This window comes from Neovison vison, chromosome 13 (assembly GCF_020171115.1).
Source record: "Neovison vison isolate M4711 chromosome 13, ASM_NN_V1, whole genome shotgun sequence".
NCBI classification, from domain to species: domain Eukaryota; kingdom Metazoa; phylum Chordata; class Mammalia; order Carnivora; family Mustelidae; genus Neogale; species Neogale vison.
Window position 1 is genome coordinate 11,931,170 of NC_058103.1, and position 22,811 is coordinate 11,953,980.

At 53.5% G+C, this 22,811-nt stretch overlaps 1 protein-coding gene across 3 annotated transcripts in view; it reads right to left on the reverse strand.

Annotated features, from left to right (window-relative positions):
* Positions 1 to 540: 540 nt before the first annotated feature.
* MAP3K9 (mitogen-activated protein kinase kinase kinase 9) overlaps positions 541 to 22,811 on the reverse strand; it is a 73,394-nt gene continuing 51,123 nt past the window's right edge. The window contains exons 4-12 of one of the 3 annotated variants that reach the window (XM_044232021.1): positions 21,766 to 21,914; positions 20,684 to 20,859; positions 17,080 to 17,320; positions 15,557 to 15,679; positions 14,024 to 14,177; positions 11,443 to 11,511; positions 9,918 to 10,030; positions 8,179 to 8,982; positions 541 to 6,845 (exon numbers count right to left, since the gene is read on the reverse strand). In XM_044232021.1, coding sequence (XP_044087956.1) covers positions 6,361 to 6,845; positions 8,179 to 8,982; positions 9,918 to 10,030; positions 11,443 to 11,511; positions 14,024 to 14,177; positions 15,557 to 15,679; positions 17,080 to 17,320; positions 20,684 to 20,859; positions 21,766 to 21,914 — 2,314 coding nt within the window. In that variant the 3' untranslated portion in view covers positions 541 to 6,360. Of the gene's footprint in view, positions 6,846 to 8,178; positions 8,983 to 9,917; positions 10,031 to 11,442; positions 11,512 to 14,023; positions 14,205 to 15,556; positions 15,680 to 17,079; positions 17,321 to 20,683; positions 20,860 to 21,765; positions 21,915 to 22,811 lie in introns of all 3 variants that reach the window. The other 2 variants (XM_044232024.1, XM_044232023.1) reach the window with 2 other exon arrangements.

Sequence of the window (22,811 nt, forward strand, 5' to 3'; positions counted from 1 at the left end):
AAGTGAAAGCACAAAGGCAGCTTGGTGATCAGCTTTTTCCATGAGAGGCCCAGAGAGGTGAAGTGGCTTGTCCAAGGGCACACAGCTGGCCAAGTGTCCCTGAGAGTATCAAGACAGCAAAGAACCCAAGATTCCCCTCACAGCCACACACCCCATTTACTTCCTCTTGGCCCCATTTACTGCTTCACCAGGAACATCAGAGGGGAGGGGGATAGGGCTGGGAGAGGGCACAGGGGGCTCTGAAGGTCCAAATCCGTGGCCCGTGCAAAAGTCAGCTGTGAGAACAGACTGAATCATCTGGGCGGGGCGGATCTCAGTGCCACGTGCCGGAAGTGCCCCTGTAGTCCAGCGGGGGGGGGGGTGTGCGGGAAGGGCACCAGGGAACCTCCTCACCCACCTCCTTTTTCCTGCACCATAGACATAGCTTTTATTTTTTTTACGTACAGAAATTCCCCAGAAAGAGCCAGTTCCCTGGACATACTGTTTAATTAAAAAGAGGTTGGAAGGGATAAGCTTACAAAGTACAGGGCAAACCAGAGGTCATTGTTGTAACAGTTTTATTCAAGTCTGTGTGTGCTCTGGTGGTGGGACCAGGCTGAATCAGCATTACACTGTAATACGGTAAGAGGTTTAGCCATTGAACCAAGCCTGCTTGGCATCCCTAGTTAACAACTTACAGTACCTTGAAAAAAAAAAAAAAAAAGCCAAAGAAAAGAACCTGGTAAGTTTCCTTCTGGGCTTTTCTAGTCTTAAATATTGTTGACAAATTACAATAACTTAAATCCCAAAGCAAAATGGGAATTCAAGGACACAGGGTCAGGACGCGTGGACAAGACACTGGAGCCTAGGGATGAAAACGAATAGCTAATTCCAGAGAAACAAAACGAACACAAATGTGAACTTTCACTTTTTTCACCTAGACTCAAAGGCTCGAACAGGGAGGAAAGTCCCAAAGAAGGCATTTCTGCAAACCAAGTAACACCCATCACCAACCTCTTTCCTTAATCCTCCAGAAAATTCAGTTTAAACCTGTGTGCAAGCAGGTGAGTGTGCGGGTCTGTGTGTGTTTAGGGTGGACAGTGAGAAAACTCAGAGGAGAAAGAGGGCGAGTTCGTCACCTCCCTTCTTTGCTACAGCTGGGGACCGAGGGCGTAGAACTCACTACAAGGGCTTTTCTCTGGTCTCACTGCAGCGGACCCAGGGCAAGGTTACAGGTGGGAAATGCAGGGAGCCCCAGGCAGGAAGAATCAGGAAGGCCAGTCCTCCTGGCTCTAAGTTAAGGAAGGAGCCCAACCTTCAGAATGACTATCCCTAGGGCTCCCTGAGCAGCCTGGGGGGGACATGGTGCTTCCAGGGCCCAAGACAGGAAAAGAACAAAGGAGGGAGTTGCTGCCGGTGTCTCACTGTGACGAATGGGATCTAGTCATTAGGCGGAGAGGCTGATGAGAGGCTCCCTGGACCTGCATAGCAAACCAGACGCCCAGAGTGGGGTCAGCTTAACTAGGAACCTAAATCCCGGGACTTCGCTTCATTAGCCAGGACTTGGGTCTTTGCGTCCTGCCTTCAACGCCAGTGCCCGTGAAGGCAGGCAAGGGAGGAGCTAGGGACTGAGGACTCCCAGCACAGCAGAGCGTTTTCCTTTCTAGTGTGGATTTTCACTAATCTGCATTCCTGACCTAAGAAAGCAAGGATTCCTCTGAAGGAAGAGAGCTTTTGGGATTGTGTTGCGAGTAATAAAAGTAGCCTGAGAAGAACTCATCCCCAGGCCTGAAGCCAAGGAGAGAGGCAGGTGGCCTAGTATGCTGAACCAAAGGGAACTGCCAAGATTCGACTGGTTTTGACCTACAATCACACACGCACACGCATACGCACACGCATGCACATATTTTCTCCGCAAAGAGAAGCGATCCAGCAAAGGAAGGCTCATCCGTGCTGGACCCTGGGTTCCAGGATCACACATTTTGAAGTTAAAGGGCTTTATCGTGCTTCGGGTAGGGAAGGTAGCATCCCACTTAGTTCGCGATTGGGCTCGGAGGTCCAGAGAGGGGAAGAAACCTTTGCAACTCCACACAGCTAGTACGGAGACAGCTCAGGTCAGCATTAGTCTGCCGCTTCTGCCACGACGGTCACCTGAGACCACAACCTGCTACGGGCTGCTCTCACCTCTGACCCAGGGCACCACAGACTCCGGCAGAGCTTTCTGGAAAAGCCTGGCACTACAGCAAGGACAACATTTGCTTCTTCCCCAAAATCCTTCCAAGAGGCAATGGAGTGTTTCTCACCTGCCTGAGGGGGCCCTCGCCTACCTCAGTCAAAAGCACAGGCTTAATTAAACATGGGAGAAAAGGTCAAGGCTCCCTGAAGCATCCCCTTCACAGCCGTCCGGACTTCAGAGTCCGCTGCTCTCTGCTTTTGTGAAACGTGTGCTGGAAGAGTTAGCAATGCTCGGCGCGGTCTCCCGCTTGCAGGGGGACGGAGGGAGGAGGGGGCCTCCACTGTGGGAACTGAGGAGCAAGAACGTGGACCAGAAGCCACACCTGGGTGCCCTTGGGATGTCTTGTCGTGTCCCTGAGCAACCATGGCCGGAGGGAATAGGGGCTTTGTAAAGAGCCTCACACCGGGACATGGATCTTAAGGGCCGGCGGACCTTCTCACAAATTTTCTTCCAGGAACTGGTCTGATTTCAGTCTCTGAACCAAGCAGACTCTGGGAATGACGCCTAAAAAAATCTGAGACCCCAAACTGTCATTCTGACGCTGCCTCCAGCCTCCCCATCTCCTCGGTCCTCCTTCCTAAGATGGTGACAGTGAGGACCAGCAGGACAAGTGAAGTGGGGGGAGTAGAAAGGGCGCTTACAAACACCAGGTGCCACATAAATGCAGAGGAACACACGCCTGACCACGGCCCCCAGACTAAGCCAACTCCAAAGCACTACTCTTCCAGAAACCAAAGGAACAGGAGGCAAGTCCCTCAGAGGCAGAAGTGGTGAGAACCACACTGCTGAGGCTGGCAGTCCGTCCCGATGGTCGGCATGGAGCCGTGGGCTTCGCTGACCAGCTGGGATACGTGTCCTCAAAGCCTTGTCACAGAAGCGGGTAACAGTGGCTTTTACAGGAAGGGAATGTGAGAGGAGCGAAAGACCAAGCCCAAGGCCAGAGAGCCAAGCAGAAAGTGGGAGAGAGACACCTCGCTCAGGGCTCAAGAGCTCGGTGCCCAACTCAGCAGCCAGCCCAAGCAGCTTTTCAATTTCTCTTCCCTTCAATGTCTTCCTCCTGAAGCGCTTCCTCTTCTGTACCAGGAAGTGTATCAGGAGGACAATGATGCAAGTTTGTAGAGGCCGGGAGGAAAGGTTAGCATCATTCCGAGTGGACCCTTGTGAGGTATCGTCACCATCACCCCGGACCCAGGGGTACTACAGGAGGCGAGGTGAAGACCACCTCCAGAGCCTCTCAGAAATAACACTTGGGGACAATGGGGACATCCACTCAGGCCCTGGCAGCGGCCTGGATCCCCAAGGGGGTAAATAGAGGATAATCCTGTTTAGAATCCGTGGAAGGATCTGGGGAGGAGGAGCAGAGAGCAGGACCTGCTTCCCATCACCACATTGTAGGTAGTGAGCACCTGCCAAGAGCAGAGGGTAAGTGTTCCTGAGGAAAGAGAAGGAAAGAGAGGGGGAGATGCTGGCTAATGCCACGGCCGGGGCTGACCCCAGCTTCGAGGCCTGCTCCTGACCGCAGCCACAGAGGCCGGGGAGCCGAGGTGGACAGAAAGCAACTCAAACCCATTACTACACAGGATCCTTATACAACCGAGCCTCGCCCCACAGAGAGAGAGTGTGTGTGTGCAGCAGGCAGGGGCCCATCAGAGACAGGGTTTGGAGGAGCTGAGAAGGAACTCCTCTGTCTCCGGGCGAGCTCCCTGAAGCCGCTTCAGACTAAACCTGCTTCTGCCTCTCGCACGTACAATTCTACCCTCAGCGGACCCAGGCGTCCCGTCTTTCTTCCGGGCGGGGAGTCAGAAACAGGTTCCACCTCTCACTCAAGGCCAAGTGGCCACCATTCAGCCGGCACTGCCACAGTCACGCTACCACTCCCAAAGGAGTTAGCTGCACCCCAAGAAACAACGAAAAGTAGGGAACGGTCAGTTGCCAGTTGCCTCAGGGTGCAGAGCAGCCCAGAGCCAGAGGGTTTGGATCTTGCTGTAGGCCGCGCCCCACTGAGGGGCCATTCAGCGGAGCCAAGGGTTTACAAATGTGTTAGTGACCTAGGACTTAGTTAGTGACTTAGGGGCTATGGAGAGTCCCGGGGAAGGGCAAGGAAGAGACCACCTGCGGCCCTCTCCCCATCAAGAACAAAGGGGAGTCACTTGGTGGGCTGGAACTGTGGAGAGGTTTCACATTTTTTCCCCTTCTGGCCAAGGGGTGGGGGGGATGGGGGCAAAAATGGTCCCTCACAGTCTTCGCTGCACAAAGATGAGATGACACAGGACAAGTCCCGGGGGCAACACACCGAGCGCGCCTCCCACCCGAGATGCGGTGGCACCCTTGGGCCAGAGCGCCACTGAGCTCACCAAACAAGGAGGCATTTGGAAGCTAAGGTCACCCCTTCCTTCATTCCCAGGTTGGGACTTTATCAGTTACAGGGAGAGACGGAGCAGGGACCAAAGTCATCACCTGAGCCAGCTTCGTTGCTCCCCCGCGCCCCCCACTTCCTGGCCCCCAGGCAGCAAACACAGGAAGCCCACAGGCTGTCCGGCAGCATCTCCAGGGAACTGTTCTGTGAGAGAGGACAGTGAAGCAACGTTTGGAGAGTCTGGAGGGGAGAGGGGCATGACCCAAGGCTCTGCTCCCCATCAAGTTCATGTGTGCGTCCCGCACAAGACAACTGTTCACAGTTGACACAGGAGGCCTCAGGGTAAGCGGAGAAGTGAAGGTACACAGGAGAAAGCTCTAGAAGCAACTCAACATTCAAGTCAAGGAAACGAACTCCAGGAAAGTAGGGGTTGGCCTCTGCTCTCCTTCCAACCCCGTGCAGGGTCCAGAGCCCAGCGTCGGGGCCACCTGTGTACAGGGACAAGGGACCGTGGTCAGCCTGCGGAGCCCGGGGCTCGAAGCTTGGGGCACAATCATTAGGGGCTCACTGAGCACCTTACAAACATCATGGCCTCACCGTGTCCGTTTGCGGAAGGTACCACTAAGGCTCCGTTTTCCTTCAAGGGCATCCCGGAACGGACAGCCTGGCTGAGAAGATATCCCCCCAGTTCCGGCTCCCAGTGTCCAGGAGCCCCACTCTGCCCCCACCAATAAGCTCTTCTGGAGCGGCACAAAGTCTCTACCAACCACACACACAACCCAAAGTCCACGGATCCCAGGATGGGAGGAAAGGTCAAGGGACGGGCGGGCGTCATACATAAAGGTCAAACAACAAAATGGACAAGCGCAGGAACTTCGTCTCTGGCTTCAGAACTGGCACCGGTGAGTGAGTCTCCCAAGAAATGATCCCTGGGATGAGCATGTTTGGGGCAGAAACTGGTCTGGCCACGTCCAGACCCCAAATAGGAGATGGATGCCATCAACGGTGCTGGTTTCTGCCCTTATTTGCATGTTTCCAAAAGGAACAAGGACAGACTCTGTGACCCTCTTGGCTGCCACTCAACTCTGGGTTTCCTAACTCCTCCCCCTCCCCCCAGTTCTCATTGAGGCAGGTCCCCTCACCCCTGCGAGGCTCAAATAAATGCAGGGAGGGGGCACCTGGAAGCACAGGCAGATCAGTGCCAGGTCCGGCAACTCCTGTGCCCCACGCCAGGGCACCGTGCCCTCGGTCCTCCGGCTGGCACATAAGGTCTGAGGACCCGGAAGAGCTCCTCTTTCACCCCAGCTGAGATGCAGATTCATGGGTGTTGGGGAAGGATGTGGAAGAGGAGCAAAAATCAATCACAGAACATCCAATACTGGTGTTTGGGAACTCAGGGCTAATACGAGGGCTCCAGGACAGGCTCTGGGCTTACCCAGGGAACTCAGGAGAGGGAGCAGCAGACAGATTTGGCTGAGTGACCCTGCAGGGACACCCGAAAGGCGAGGAAGACTGTGGAGGATGGGGGACATGCACGCACCCCTCTCTCCCCTACACAGCCAGAGCTGATGGCCACAGCCCCTTCCAGTGGACGTGGGTAGAAAGGCCCTACAGGGCAGGGGACCCTCTGAAGTGGCCCTGCTTCCACCCCTTCCATCTTCAAAGTGCATTATCAGTGCAAGAAGTAGGGCTGGATTTCAGGGGGGTCCAACTCTGAGAAAGGGCTGTGCCAACCAGCTCCCCTGATCTCCTCCGGCTTCCCCCTTGGCCGCCCCCAGCCCATTTCACGCTAAGACCAGAACTCTTGCTGAATCTCATAAGGGGCAGGCCTGTGTGTGTTCAGTTCAGCTCTGCACAGCGGCACCGTGCTGTCCTGACTCTGGCCCTCCGCGTCCAGATCCAGAAGCGTCCGCTCGGCGGGGGGCAGCGGCCCCGCCTGGAACGGGAGCAAGGCCGGAAGTCCAGGCCGTTCCTCCACAGTGCTGCTGCTGCTAGCAAAGCAGGAGTCCAGGTTGCTGGGCGTCTCCGTGCTGGAGCTGTTGGCTGGGGAGGCGCTACGGGCGTGGCTGGGGGACACAAACCACCAAGGGTCCAGCCGTTGCCGGTTGGCAGAAGGACGTGGCCGAGGCAGAAACTCCAGGGTCTTGGGTCTCTCCAAGGTGGAGTCCTGCTGTGTGTTCCAGCGTCTTGGGGTTGGGGGAAAGACCACATTGGGGTCCGGGAGACGGGGGAATTCACCTGGGTCTCGGCTGGGGCTGGGGGTTTTCAACATTCCTGGTCAAAGAGACAAAGGGAGAAGCATCAGATGACAACACCACATTCCTGGGCCGGCTAGACACCGGCTAGACACCACTCCCTCCCCACAGCCGCCATAGCCTTAGTCACTTGGACTAACCCGAGTAACAGATAGTTAATGAACACCAGTGACCTGCCGGGCAGTGTGCTGGGAGGCACTGGGGATACAGTAGTGAACCAGAAGGCCGTGATCACTGTATCTGATTAGAACAGTAATCATGGGACATAAGGAGGTGACATCTGTAATGAAAGAGCTTAAGGCAGAACTGTGCCCCACGGACCACCCTCTGTTGGCAAATAAAGCTTCAGTGTAACACAGCCACGTCTACTGCTCGCTCTCCCACTACAGCAGCAGCGTTGAGTAGTTACAACAAACACCACGGGACCCACAAAGCCTCAAAAATTTACTCTCTTGCCCTTTACCAAGAAAGTTCGCTGACCCTGACTTAAGGAAAGATCTGCTTATTCTCAGTTGATTCGGTGAATAAACACGTGAGGCAGGAACAAATCAAGGTAACCAAACTCTACAGAGGAGGCATAAGGTCTCTCCCCAAAGAGGACACACATCTGCACAGCAAAAATAAAATCTAAAGAGGGGAGGGGGCAAGCGGAAGGGAAAATAACTGTCGTTTACACTCAAGTATCACTCAAATCTCAGTCACCATCTCGTTGTCTTCTGCAGGGTGAGGGGGGTTTCAGAGTCAGATTCAGGTCCCCAGGGGTTCGGGGGCTGCTGGTGGGAACGACATGAGATTAGGATGGCCAGGTGGCTCGGTGTGACACGGAGGAGGCGGGCACATGCCGGGCCCAGCGGTTCCCTGGGATCCCTCTCCACCTCCGGGGAGTCAGCCACGAGTATGGGATGACTGATGCAGGGCAGGACGCCCAAGAGGAAGCTTGCCTGTGAGCACGACTGCACCAGCGCAGTAAAGGCAGGCCGGAGCCCAGCCACGTGGCACCAGATGGCCCTCCTGGGGCAGCACGCCATTCCTTCCGGGAACTTCCATCTCCGCTTCTGGGCACAAGCAGAGCTAGGCTCCCGCCCCACCCTACCCTGCAAGCACCGCACGGTGCACTCCAAGACCCAGGGCCTGAGTATCTCCCGGAGCCCCGGGTCTGATCCTGCCTAGAACCTTTCTGTCTCTCCCGCACGAGAGAGGGCAGCCGGCCGGGCCACCCCCCACACACACAGCCGAGGGCAGCATGTCCTGGTGAGCGGGACAGAGGAGGAAGGACACCAATACGGCCACTCTTGGCGGGGCGGCGGGGCACAGAGGCAGGAAAGAGGCAAGAGGAGGAGGGCAGGGCTCACCTGCTCCCGGGCTGGGGCTCAGCCCATTGCTGGAGGGGCTCCTGCTGGCGAGGAGAGCCGCGGGCTTGAGGGCCCCGTCGGAAGGAGTCCGCCGGTGGCCGCTGGGCTGCGCGGGGGCCGTGACGGTGACGTGGGTGGGAGTCAGGGACTGGTTGGGGTCCCGCTTGAAGCGCTCCACGCGGACGTTGACCAGGGGGTTGCGGGTGCAGGGGCTCAGGGGCGGGGCCTCGGCCGGGCTGACGGGCATCTCGTACACCACGATCTCGTCGCTGTCCGAGCGCAGCAGCGAGCGGGTGGAGTTGCACTCGGAGATGGACGAGAGCGACAGCAGCGTCAGGGAGGCGGAGGGGTCTCCCAGCAGCAGCATGGGCTCCTCCTTCTTGAAGAGCTTCCGGGAGGGGGGGCTGGTGCTCCGACGAGGCCGGCTGGCCCTCTGGAAAAGACCCTCGCGCCTCTTCTTCTCCTCCCGGGCTGGCGGCTCGGGCTCCTCCGGGGGAAGCAGCTGGTACTTGCCGGCTTCCAGCAGGTCGAACCCCAGGCCCGTGGCTGCGAGAACAGCCCCACAGCCGAGCAGGGCCACCTCACAACGGCGGTGGTGGCCGCCGCCCCGCTTGAGGCTGTTGGTGGGCGTCAGCTGCGGGGTACTGGTGGCCGAATTGACCGGGGTGGGCTCCTCGTGGACTGCATCACTGGAGGGGCCCTCTCCGTCCTCTCCACGAGGGAATGGGATACAGAGGTAGGACTGGCTGGGTGGATGCTGTAGACGACTCTCCCCGCTTCTGGGGCCTTCACTGTCCTCATCCTCTGTGCCAGCGAGAGGAAGGAAGGGGACACAGGACACAGAGATGAAGCAGCAAGAGAATCTTGTCCTTCTCTCCCACCCCTGCCTCCTGGTGGAGCGTCAGGAATGCAAAGATTGAAGAGTCTAAGGAACCCGGCATTGACCCCCAGGGTTTTAGCCCTCCACGCTCAACTGTGACCAACCCGAGGAAATCACTCTCCATTCCACAGCCTCCTGTCCTGTTTTCTGAAGAGGTAATCTGCCACTTTTCTACTCCTTTCATAGGGACCCTCAACACAAGAGGTACAGTGTGAGTGTCCTAGAATAGTGGGTAGAACAGAAACATTCCTCCTTTTTTTGCACCTTAAAATTGGAAGAGACCTTGAATTTCTGGGATGGCCTAGAGGCCGGTCCTTAGACCAGTGTCCTGCAATGGACCAGAATGCCCTCCACGGGTGAAGGTGCATCTACTGTATGAACTGACCCACTACGACCTTGGAAGTCTTCAGAGAGAACAGCACCTGCTGTCTGAGCAACAGCCTGGAGGAGACCTTACCCAAGCAACTGGAAAGCTTCCCTGGAGAAAGACCACAGTGTCCCCCGCCACCATCTCCTGGTTTGCAGACTCCCCACATTAAGATACAAAGGGAAGCGACCCAGCAAAGGGAAGTGCCTGATTCAAGGCCTCACCCTCTGCACTGCCCTAGGAGACTATACTTGGTTCCCTGGGATGGGAGGCCGCAGGCAGGCCCCAGGGCAGCAGGAGGAAGAAACTGTGACTGGGGAAGGTTCAACGAAACAGGAGTGGAGCGAGCAAAGAGGGAAGGAGGTGGGGCCTGGGAGTCGGGGAAAGAGGAGACGCCCATGAAGGGGCACCAGGGGTCCTCAAACAGTCCCAGAAGCTTGACCAAAATTTCCCTGAGGGCACAGGGAGGGTCAGAACAAGGGCAGGGCTCACCCATCTCCATAAGGCTGGTGAACCCTGGCAGCGCTGGGCTACTCCTCGGGCCCTTCCCCAGGTTGGGGGCACTGGACGACCACTGTTTGTATCCATCTACCAGGGACTTGAGGCTGATGGGAGGAAACGAGGAAACGGTGAGAACTGGTTACTTCCCTTACTCTACCCTCACCTCCACGGGCCTGTGCAAATGTCTCTCCCTGGGAGCCTATTAATTCCACCAAAGCCCACGAGCCTTGGCGTACAGGCAACAAACCCCGAGTCCCCTCACATCGCAAACAGAAGTACACATGCTCTCGGAAAAGAAAAGCAGGGCCGTGAACCCACCCCTCCACATGCTGCTATGGAGCGGGGGAAAGATCTAGCAGGCAGGCTGGCAAGAGGGCAGAAGAACGCGGACTGCCCAGCACTGGCCCGGGTCTTGCCCGAGCCCATCTTCCGCAAGAGGCCATCGCTCTGGGACACTGTCTGCAGCACAGTGCTGACATCAGGGGACACTGCGATGCCAGGCAAGCCCCAGGCCGGGGAGCTGGCGGACACAGAGGGGCCAGCCTGCTCCACTCAGACCATTTCTCCACTCCTTCCCGGCAAATGGCATGCTCAGGCAACTTTCAAAGCCAGACACTTTTATAAAAAACAAAAACCAGCCAACAAAGCTGCACCAACCCAGTGCACTTTGGGACAGACCTATGTGCAGAGTACATAATGCTGTACTGGAGCCCCTGGTTTGTCTGGGAACGGAGAGGAAAAGGGCAGGAGCTCACTTTCAGATCCCTGTGAGGAGCTCACACCTGCAAGCCAGTAACTCGGGGGACCCTGATGGGGGGACCTCTCCAGCCCCCTTATATGATGGGGGAATCAGAGGCCCAGAAGCACTGGTCTTTTCTCTAAAAGCAATAAAAAGGGAAGACTGAGGAAATCTGTGGGTTATTGTTACCTTGGAAATACCAGGATAATAATCAGAGGTGGCTCTCATTTTAGGATCAGAAAAAGCTACTCAGATTAAGCCCACTCCTCCCAGTCCATCCCGAGGGAGAGAGAAGGACCAACGTTTCCCCTCATTTCAGATCTGTTTCAAGTGTTATCAGAAATACCAATGAGTTCAAGTACACTCAGCCACCAGTGGTTTCCACTAAAATACACAGCCAGAGATAAGCATGCTACTCAACCCACAGCCTGGGACTTCTAACTGACAATCTTCTACTATCTTCTGGGTTCAAGGGGATCCGGATTAGCAAAGTCAAAGCCAATGCTGAAGATGACAAACAGCCTTGTGTCATCCCCCTATAACTAAGGGTGCCGGAAGAATCCCAACCACAGGGGCGGTCAGGGAAGGGAGGAACGGGAGAGTCAGACCAACACAGGAAGATCCCAGGGTGCACAGGGGTACTGCTTTAAAGGAAAAAAAGTCAGCACAGCCTTGGCAATAATGAGGCTCGGTTCTACGGGGTGTGCCGTGAGAAGGAGGAAATGGAAGGGGAACTAGTACGAACACACTTGATGGAAGGGTGGAGATGAGACTCACCCCAGGTGGAAATGTGGAGATTCTGATGGGGTACTTAAACCATTAGCTTTCTCACGTCTCTGAGGGGATCTTCAATGAATAAAGAAAATCAGTAGTGGGCGACAGTGGGTACATCCAACTCAGCCTCTCCCCCATGGGAGCCCTCGAGGCTGGACTCGATCACGTGGCCAGCCGCCCTCCTCTTGCTCGCTCAGCACAGCCCACAGCATGCGGGAATCTTAACGAGGTGGCCACGCTCGAGCTGCCACAGGCCCAGGACCTCCCAGTCTGTGGGGCAAAGGTCCCTGAGCCACCACAGCGTAACTGCAGAGACAGCATGAAGCCACATACCCAAGCTGTCATGAGCAAGCATATGTTTCCTATAAGATATATACTATTTTTTTAAAAGGATGGAGATGCACATTACTGAACTCAACATAACTTCTTGCTGTTACATATTTTCTTCCGTTGATAGGGACTAAAATTAGAAATACTGTCATACAGAGCCTCTCAAAAATTTCCGACATTTGACTTGAGAATGAACGGAATATAGGTGATTTCTTGACTAGGAATTGAGAATCAATGATAAGTCATATTTTGAACTGTTTTAACAGTTTTGAGGACAAATCTATGGAAGGGAGAAGAAATGCCAAAATAAATATTTTGGAATGTGAAATAAAGTTAATTTACCAGCAAGACAAAAAAAATATACATATCTATAAATGAAACAGAACTATAGAAACTACTGGGATCCACAGCCAACCTGGGAAATCCTGTCAGGCAGGAATCAAACGAAAGTCAGAAATATCAAGGGATTCAGGGCGACTGAGTTTCTCAGACCCACCACAACCCTACTGGACCCCAGGGCTCAAGCGCAATCAGACTGTGGAGCTCTTGCCCCTACAGAACAAACTGCAGCAGAACAATTTACCATTCCTAGACGGCTCAGGCACTGAACTCTCAGCTTAGGCAGTTTGCCTTACATACCTAAATTTTCCTTCCTGCCTGCCTGCCTTAGTTCCCTCCCTCCCTCCCTCCGTCCCTCCTTCCCTCCCTTCCCTTTCTCTATTCCAAGGCATCTAGTGATTTCTAAAGCCTGGCTTCAAAGAATCAATCCTTTATGCCCCAAACTGACATTTTCGCCTTCAGCTCAGATCTGACAGAAAACAGACGTTGGACCTGAGATGGTCTAGTAGTCAAAGGAATACCAGAGCCGGGGCCAGAGCCAGGGCCAGAGCCAGGCACAAGCTCAGAAAAGTCACTGCAAAGGGAGAAGGGGGTTGCTGCTTCTTCTCACTCAGAAAAGTCAAGAAACGGGATTCTAGGTTTTAACACCAAGAATAAGAACCATAAACCACGACGCTCATTTTTCAACGGCGACATGGAAACAGCACAAGAGGCGTGCAACGGCACAGCTGTATTTGCGCAGGCTCCCCGGGAGCCAGCGAATCCTGCCTGCAGGTCCCAAAGAGGAACTTACTGAATCCTCGTCTCAGCTGGGAGACGAGGGGCTGGGACGGCCTGGGGTCAGCAGGTGCACTAGCCGCTGCGGACTGCACCACGGGGCACGGCCTCCGAGGAGCCGGGGCCTGAGAGAACCTAACCCGTGAGGCTCAGGAAGACCAGCACGTCCAAGACGCAAAGCCGGGTCTCGTGCTTTGCCCAGAGTGGCTGCTCACACGCTCAGTGTGGCCAGGAGTAGGGCTTAAAAGAAGTTCTGGGGGCCCGAGATGTCACGGGCACTGGGTGTTCCAGGAGACTGATGAACCACTGAACTCTACCTCGGAAACTGTTAATTAATTGAATTTAAATAAATTTTTTAAAAAAGTTCTGGGGGCACCTGGGTGGCTTGGTGGGTTAAAGCCTCTGCCTTCGGCTCAGGTCATGATCGCAGGGTCCTGGGATCAAGCCCTGCATCCGGCTCTCTGCTCAGCAGGGCGCCTGCTTCCCTTCCTCTCTCTCTCTCTGCCTGCCTCTCTGCCTACTTGTGCTCTCTCTCTCTCTGTGTCAAGTAAATACATAAAATCTTAAAAAAAGAAAAATTTCTGGTGGCCTTGCTGTTACATCTGAGCGCACAGACTGCCAGCTCTGGGTTATTCCGACCACCCTTGCTTCGGGATAAGCCTCCAAGTCAAGAGGGTCCTGTAAGCCCTGCCCTTCCTTCTCTTTGCTCTGTGCGGGGGTTTGAAGGTAAGAGGCCGACGCCAGCACGGCTCGGCAGACTCAAACGGGAGGGCTAACTCCCACCCACCGCCTGTGTTTGCGAGTCTTACGGAAAGAACACAGGCGCGCTCCTTCAGTTACGTGTCGCCCGTGGTCTGCACCTGCTTTGGCGCTGCGACAAAGCAGCGGAGTTGCTGCAAAAGAGAAGACAGGACCTGCAAAGCGTAAAATAGTTACCATACACAGAAGCAGGCTGAGCCCCTTCCTGGGGGAGGTCCAGGGAGCGAGGATATTGGAAAACCACCCGCAAAGATCCACAGGCTTGTAATTTCTCAGCAAGCAATGAAACCCACAACAGTGAGAAAGTGTTTCACACCATAGTTCTAAAAGGCAGCACCCGTCTTTAAGGGGAAAGAATCGCCTGCGTTCCGGTTCTTACCCTTCATCTCCGGAGGCAAGCTCCTTCTGACCAAGCGTGCTTGGCCCCCACGTCCGTCCTTTCTTCTTGGGGGCTCTCTTCTCCTCCTCCTCCCCTTCCTCTCTCAGCACGACTGAGTTCCGGCCCCAGGTTTTGCTGCTTTCACCTGGTGTCACTGTGAATAACAAAATTTGGATGGGACCTGGAAAAAAGATAGACAGGGTCCCCCCAAAACTAGCCTCTACCTCACCAGACAGACACACACACACACACACACACACACACACATATGGAGTGGCAGGGGAGAAGTCAAAAACTCTGTGCCCAAGTGGAGCTTTCGAGTCCTCAGGCACCAGTCACCGAGTGCTCTCAAAGCACCCAGCACGGGAAACTTCCCCGATTCTCCCAAGTCCGAGGCAAAGCTGGTGCTCTGGCCAGCCGGACACTGGAGTTCCAAACAGATCTGGCTTACGGGACTGGTTTTGTTCCAGTGGAACTGGAGTCAGGGTAGGTAGGGAAGGAGGTAGGTAGGAAGGAAAAAAAAAAGGTAAGGGTGAAAGGGAAGACTCAGAGATGCAGAGAAGAATTTTGGTAAGAAGGGAAGACAATGAGGAGGTCAAGGCTGTGAAGCAGGAAGTCAGGAGTCGGAGGAGAAGGGGACGGAACGGCCTAGAGAAATGTAACAGGTAAGAGAGGAGGAGCGTTCTTCTAACGTTACTGCCTTATAGCAGAAGTTCAAACCCAAATGCCTCAGAGACTAGGCTTGTATCATAAATGAGCAGATGGTTCCAGACACCAAAAGAACAGGAGCTGAGGGGACTGAGGTAAAATACAGAGCATATGGAAGTCGCCATTGCTTCCAGCCAACGGTGGCCACATGAGAAAAGGGAATCCACAGATACGAATGGGTTTTTCAAGGAGAGCCAGCCAGAGCTTGTCTTTTGTTTGTTTTTAAATGAAATCTCTATCTTTCAGTTAGGGAAACGACTCCATTCATACACACACACGTGTGTGGAAATTGTAAAAATTTTAAAATTTTTTGTAAATCTTGTAAAACTGTAAGAATATAATTGTCCAGACTTGACCTATCCCGAAGTATGTGGCCAGTTTCCTTAGGACCTACACTTTGAAAACACCCTTCCCCTGGGGAGCATGAAAGATAACAAAAAACAATGATGCCCTGAACACGGCAGAGAGCATACAAGGTCCCCAGGCCAGGGTACCAACCAGCCCAGGCCAGGTCCCAGACTACCTAGAGCACACGCCAGTTTCTGAATTGCTCTGTAGTTCACGAAAGATCCCATCAATGCCCACAAACCCCTCTGCTAGTCTCTAAGAGGAAAAGTAGGGGAGGTAGCAGTATAAAGCTAATGGAGAGAGACAAGAAGGAGGGCTAAGGGTTTGCGTACATATGTGCATGTATATACACATTGCCGAGGAGAGGTGGCAGAAGTTATGGATGGAGCAAGCCTGGGCCAGTCGGTGGCTGGACAGAGCAGGGGACAGAGGCCCCTGGTGTGTTCTGGCCCCAACTAATTTGGGAAACAGTCTCACACTGGATGGCCCGAAGGCGAGGAATGACGGTGGGGCTCGCGGGAGGACTGGAGCGGCTGCTGACGAGACTCTTCCTTTTATCCATGGTGGGGGAGGCCTGAACCGTGAACTTGTGCTGGAAATCTGCTTGGGGAAAGACAGACATGTGTGCGTGTTAGAATTTTCCATAATCCAGTTCCTACGAGAAAAGTGACACTTCCCAGCAGGCTGGAGGGACAGGCCCCGGTTTCCTAAGAAGCAACTTGTTCACCTGGGAAACGCTTTCTCCCCGAAGATGGCAGGACAGCAAGCTGAATGTGTGAGAAGGAAAATTCACTCTCCAAGTCAAGCTCATCTATAGCTCGGGTAGGTGTGGCAACTACAGATTTATAGCAGTTTTCTTAAGATCGTGAGGCTTGCTAATTAGTCTAGGAAATCTAACTTAAAATTCGGTTTCTTACAATCGACGAGGACAGGCCCCCTTTTCTTGGGGACCAAGGCAGGGAGCCAGAAGCTTCTCACTAAGGGCAGGCAGAGCAGAGTAATAAGGACTCATCCTTGGTGGGAACCTAGGGAAGCGAGCACGATGGGACTAATGGTCCAAACTGTGGTGTTTTCCAAAGGCAGTTATGGTACGGCACAAAGAAGGGAAACCTTACAGCCCTGGTTTTCTAATTCCCAGGGTCCTCAGCTATCAAGAGGTGTAATAAACAGATGAGGGTCTGCACCGGGGTCCCCCGACTAAACGCGATCTCCCTGGAGGTGGGAACTACTGCTTCCCTCTGAGCTTCCCCAGCTCACAGCAGCAGCCACTGCACACAACACGCTCAAGAGGGGCTCACAGACGGCGCTGCCGGCCAGGAAAACGTGCAACGAGAACACTAGGAGACATGTCCCACAAGTCCAGCCACGGGATTGCACTGGATGAATTCCCGTGCTTGCACTGAAGCCATCATCCCGGGGCTTACAATCCTCTACTGTGTCCCCCTGATGCTATTTTCCCTCGGTTTCCTCCCACCTCTACTGAGCTTGCTTCCCAGGACCTTGTAGACGTAGAATACAACAAAACCACGGTGAGCACCGCCTCCCTGCATGGGTCCATTACAACCCACAAAGATTCTAACTCATGGTTTTGTGTTGATTTGCATTTTCCCAAGGCTGAACATAGTACAGATGTACCTCTCCTCACCCAAAGTGCTTCTGAAAGGTTGTGTGCAACTCAAATTCCTACCCGTGAATCCTACTCTCCACTGCGGCCAGAGAACTGGTTATTCAAAGAAACCGTGACAGGAGTGATTCCGCAGGGCCCTGAGTCCTCTACGGGAGCCACCAGGCTGCTGGCTGCTGGACGGTGCCGGTCAGGTGTGCCCGCGACCCGTCTGGCCTCCCCTCGGTCTGTTTAGTCACACTCAGAAACTCCCTTGGGGTGGGCCAGCTTGGCCGCAGGCCAGTGTCCCCCGAATGGCCAGCCCACTTCTGAGACCCACAGTGTCCTGCCTCGAGGAGCTGGGTCCCCGGCTCCCCGCAGGGCCCCGGCCACTGACCGGAAGGGAGGCTGATGCGGTTCCCGTCCTTGAGCTTCAGCCGGCTCTTCCGGAACTTGCCCTTGCGCTTCTTCACCCGGGGCTTCTCCTGGCACAGCTGGTGGATGATGATGTTGAGCTCCCGCTCCAGGATGTCGATCTCCCGCTCGGCCAGCTCCTGCTCGCGGCGCCGCAGCAGCTCCTCCTGGGTCTTCTGCTGGAGCGCGGCCCGCGTCAGCTCCTCCTCCCAGGTGCGCAGCTCCTGCAGGGGCGGAAGCATGGCGGAGAAGCGGGGGTGCTCCGGGTTGGAGGGGGGGCGAGGGCCCTCGAGGGCCGGTGCCTCCATACTCCAGGTCCCAGACAGGGCGCGGGTCTCCCAGGTGGCTGGTAAAGGAATCCCTGACCGCCCCGGGAGCTGGATGCCCAGGAAGGGCAGGCTCAGCCAGGCCACCTGTGGACAGAGCCATGGTAGCCCTGGAGACGGGGGCTGAGGGTTCCTAGATTACTGATTAAAATTGCCTATGATTGGAAAAACATGGGAGTTTGGGTAGAAAATATTATCACGTACTTAAATTTTACAGACTTGGTTGTATCTTCATTTTTTCCCATTCTATAAAGGATGGTTTTTAAACTAAATGTGACTTAAACGGTGCCCACTATAAATGAATCCGCCTCCAGGTATCACCTAGTAGTCAAATAAAAATGTATTTCCAGAGCGATTGCTCAAAAGGCAGTGAGGCGTGTCTTCTGCACCTCTTTCAGTTGGTGAGTGACTCCACGGAGGCATGTGGTTTCTACTCTCATCTTGAAGGAAAACACTGTGCTCTGGAAGGATCGTGGCAGGACAGCAAAGAGAAGAGAAAACATTTCCCAGTCTTTGCCAGGCGCTTGCTCTGGTACCACTGCTGTATTAGATGGGCAGGACCTGCTCTCATCTACGGGGTGATGTGGGTTGTAGCCCCTTCCTTGGAGGGAACTCAGAGCCCAGTCCAGAGACAAATCCATCATTGCTATACTGGAAACGGTAAGTTGAGACAAGCTGGGAATGAGCTGACTCATATGAGAAACCAGGACATTTACAGAATACTGGCCAATGGCACCATAAATCTCCAGCCTCTCATGGTGAGTGTCCTCCTTCTTGTGAAGCACCCATCTGGGATCAGGCTCCTCGTATGCCAATCACCTCACTGCACACAATGACTTAAGAGGCATCTCCCCGGAGAGAAAGCTCATTATCCATCCCTCACCCTCACTTGCCCCACTAGGAGTCTTACCATGGACAGGCGTCAGGGCACCATGGTTAAGAGCAAGGACTCTGGAACAAACTGCCTGAATCGTGGCCCAGGGCGAGTTACCGCGGGCCTTAGAAGTACCATGGAGTTAACTGCACTGACATCACAGTTGTTTGCATAAGACAATTATTATCTTCTTATGTGAGACAATATAAGGATTCCTATAAATCGCCTTGCAACAGAGCACAGCACATAGTACGTGCTCTACGAATGCTGGCTGCTACGAGAATTGGTTTGGCTTCTCCTAATAACTACCCATGACAAAACCAACTTCCATTTTTCGTACTGGCGGATACCCTTATAATTTCACCAACCGAGAGCAAGAAAACCATGAATCAAGTGATTCGACAACCTCAAGAGCCAGCAACACGAGGGTCTTCTACTCGGAACATCACTAGTAACAGGAGCACCTCCTCTTTTTTTCTTTTTTTAAGATTTCATCTATTTACTCATTTGAGAGAGAGAGAGAACATGAGTAGGGGGACAGGGAGAGGGACAAGCAGACTCCCTGCTGAGTGGGGCGGCTCCCTGTGGGGCTCTGTCCTCCTGAAACCATGACCGGAGCCAGAGTCAGAAGCTTAACCGACTGAGCTGCCCAGGGGTCAGAGGAATGGCCTTTTTCAATCACTCAGCCAGTGCTGGTCCCTTCCCCCTACCCAGGGCCCAAAAGATCTGTCATGAGCTCGGTCCATTCCCCTGTGGAACACTCATTGACTTGCCAAGTAGTACCAGGTTGGGAAGTGCTATGTGGCATAAGAAGAGGTTAATCTCTTCAAATGAGCTTCAGAAATGATTTTTTTTTCCCAATTTATTTATTTTCAGAAAAACAGTATTCATTATTTTTTCACCACACCCAGTGCTCCATGCAAGCTGTGCCCTCTATAATACTCACCACCTGGTACCCCAACCTCCCACCCCCCCGCCACTTCAAACCCCTCAGACTGTTTTTCAGAGTCCATAGTCTCTCATGGTTCACCTCCCCTTCCAATTTACCCAAATTCCCTACTACTCTCTAACGCCCCTTGTCCTCCATGCTATTGGTTATGCTCCACAAATGAGTGAAACCATATGATAATTGACTCTCTCTGCTTGACTGATTTCACTCAGCATAATCTCTTCCAGTCCCATCCATGTTGCTACAAAAGTTGGATATTCGTCCTTTCTGATGGAGGCATAATACTCCATAGTATATATGGACCACATCTTCCTTATCCATTCGTCCATTGAAGGGCATCTTGGTTTTTAAGTCATTTGTTGAGGTAAACAATGATACTGGAGAGAAGATGGCTTTGGAATCAGATGACCCAGGAGGAAGATTCTGCTTCCCCGCTTACTGGCTGTGTGACTGCAGACAAGTCACCGACCCTTTGCCCTGGACGAGAAAGACAGTGACACCTGCCTACATGCTGGGGGTGGGGGTAGGGGTCACAAGACTGCAGGATAAAAAGGATGAAAGGTTCTTCCATCATCACATCTTTCAAGGGAAAGAACTGAGAAGCCATAAAGATGTACATAATTTCAGCTCCTCTTATCATGTTGCTTCCCAAATGCCCCGAACGGGCAACGAGGAGGGAAAAAAGAAATTCGCCAGGAGACATGTGGCTGTTGCTCGTGTCCCTGGCTGTAGCCCTTAGATCCAGCCCAGCCCAAGCAGAAGCAACGTAAGCGCTTGCTCCCCCACCCCCACCCCTGCTCCTCAGACACCGGGGGCCCAGAGAGGAGCCACGTAAGGAATGGCCACCAAAACGCATGGCAGATCTCTAGTAAGCTAAGAATATCTGAACTCCTCAGTCAGTTCACGCTTTAGCCTTTTTCATAAAAACATGCAAACACCCAATCATTTCAGAACCATAGTATTTTCAGCCCATATTTTGTTTCTGACTCTGATACCAAAGACAGTGGTAGGATGTGCTGATGACTATGTTCAGTGTGGAAGCGTCCCTGTCTCCAAGTAACCCCCACTCTGGAAGTCCACTACGGAACCAAAAAAGGTTTCTAGAACCCTCTCTGATTTCCTGCTGGTGCCTGCCCAGTGGCACTCTTCCTCTGGTTTGGACAGTGGAATAGGTACTCCACGTGGAGAACTTTGGGCTCACAACGCCCAACTGGTTTCTGCCAAATCCCAGAAAGAAAGGAACCATATCTACCACTTCAGGACACACCTGAGGCCTGGAGAACTCTCTCTGTGTAACGTCGGGAAGAAACAGGTGCTGTTACCTCAAACTAAGCAGGAAGGTGCTTGTGTCAGAATCGGTCCAGAGGCCCCAGTGGAGAAGGCCCAGTGGGGAAGGCCCACTTGATTCAATGCGCGCCTTTTTTCTTGTTTTATTTACCTTTTCTTTGGCCCTGAGTTGGTCAAACATCTCCTGAATCTCGTGTTTCCAGTCATCCTGCAGGCAGTGGAAGGAGTCCTTGGGCATTTCAAAGAAGCCAGACTCCTCTATGGTAGTTAGCTGGTCCAGGATATTTGTGAAAGACGGTCGTGAATGAGGGTCAGGATTCCAGCAGTCTGTTTGGGACACGGAGTAGACAGGAAGCACCAATGGACAGAGACAGGAGTAAGACAGAATATGATGTGACCTTATTTACCAGGAAACTGTCTCACAATTTTCCTTCCAGAAACAGAAACATGGGGATTTCGGCAACCACACACAGGGCCGGGGAAAGCAAGCTGCCCACGCTCACGACCAGAGTGAACGTGGAAACAGATGCAGCAGTTCTGCCCCCAACCGACTCTGCCTGCCGACTCAGCATCAGAAAAGCAAGTCCAAGGGGTTTGCTGGCGCAAGGCTCGACAGCCAGGACTTACCACTTTCCTACCCAATTCCAGTCCTGACAGTGGTAACTGGACTTCGGACCTCAGTTTCCCACCAATAAATGAGCCAGCCTTCCCCACGCCACTGGGATGATGATGAGGCAAAGAAAGAAAGGCCTGGACTGGGTGTCGGGAAGGGTGAATGCTACGTCTTCTCGGCTCACACGCTAGCTAACGGAGTGCACTTTGTCTCTCTCAGCTTCGGATTTCTCGCTCAGGGAATTACAGGGTTTGACCAGGTGACTCCTAGAGATCTAGTCTCGGATGTTCTTCGTTTCTAAATGTAATACACTCGGAGGTCTTAAAAACAGAAGCTGCCATGTCTTCTCATTTTGTATTAGATAATAAAATACTGAAGTGCTGGGTAGTGGGTTTTAGTTACTAAGTGGAGTTCTACAGTCCCTGGGGATGGGCAGAGGCACACCTGTGACAGCAATGCAGCAGGTGCCACATCATCTGAAAGCGGCTCCTCCAACCACCCAAGGGATTCCTCCCTGACTGACTTGTACTTCCGCCCCTCTCTCCGTGACGGACCCGGCCGAATCGTCCGACATCTACCCAAGCGCTGCTCTAGTTTTGCTCCAGTCAGCGGTCACTTACCTTCCATGAGTTTGGCAAAAGGTTCTGGGCACGTAGAAGGAATGGGCAGGGCGAGCTTGTTCATGGCCACTCCGTAAGCCACAGCTAAGCCGTCGATTCCTCGGAAGGGCACCTCGCCGGTCAAGAGCTCCCAAAGCAGCACCCCATAGCTGAGGAGAGGAAGAAGACAGAAGCCATCTCAGACGGCCACAGATGCGATCTCACCGACGGAGCTCACCGAGGCCTTTCCGAGCTAGCCACACTCTCCCTGGCACGGAGGGAGACCAGCAGAGCAGATGCACTAATGGGACACAGACAGGAGACCAGGGGGCCTGCCTTCTAGAAGCAAAAGCCCTGGAGTCGGGCACACTTAGTTTCAAAGTCCTGTTCCTCAAACTCCTCATCTACAAAGTGTGAACAACAACTCCATTCTCACAAGGAGGCCGTGAGAGTCTCTGAGCCACTCGGAGGGTTTAAATCAGCACGCGTCGGCCATACTCTTCTGTCGTTACTACTGCTGACGTAATACTCTGGAAGAAGAGACCACATCCCAAGAACACATTTTTTTCCTATTTTAAGAAAACTTTAGCTTTCGTCACAGATATTTTTTTTCAGCTTTAGAAACGTGGAGAGCTGACCACCTACGACAAACAGATTTCCCTCCTGTCACCGGATCCTTTTCAATGCCCCCTAAGATGGATAGATTCCTGCCCCCGATCAGTTAACTGAGACCATGTGTAATTCGAAGGGGAAAGTCACACAAGGGCACCCTACACGGGAAGAGCAGAACAAGGAGTCAGCCATGAGGACCTCAGTTTCCTCCCGACCTTTCAAATCCACAGGAAGAATTTTCCTTTCACATGTCCTGCGAGTCAGAGAATGGGAAGCACAAAGCTTAGAATCATTATTCTATGAATTCACAATCTGAACAAGGAAAACTCCTGTAGTGTTCCATCCTTCCAGGAACAGCGATGCTCCCAGGACAAGCAACCATAAGGCCATGGACAGTTTGAACAGTGGCTCTCCTTGTATTTTCAGCACAAATCTCAAATTTCAAAAAAATACTC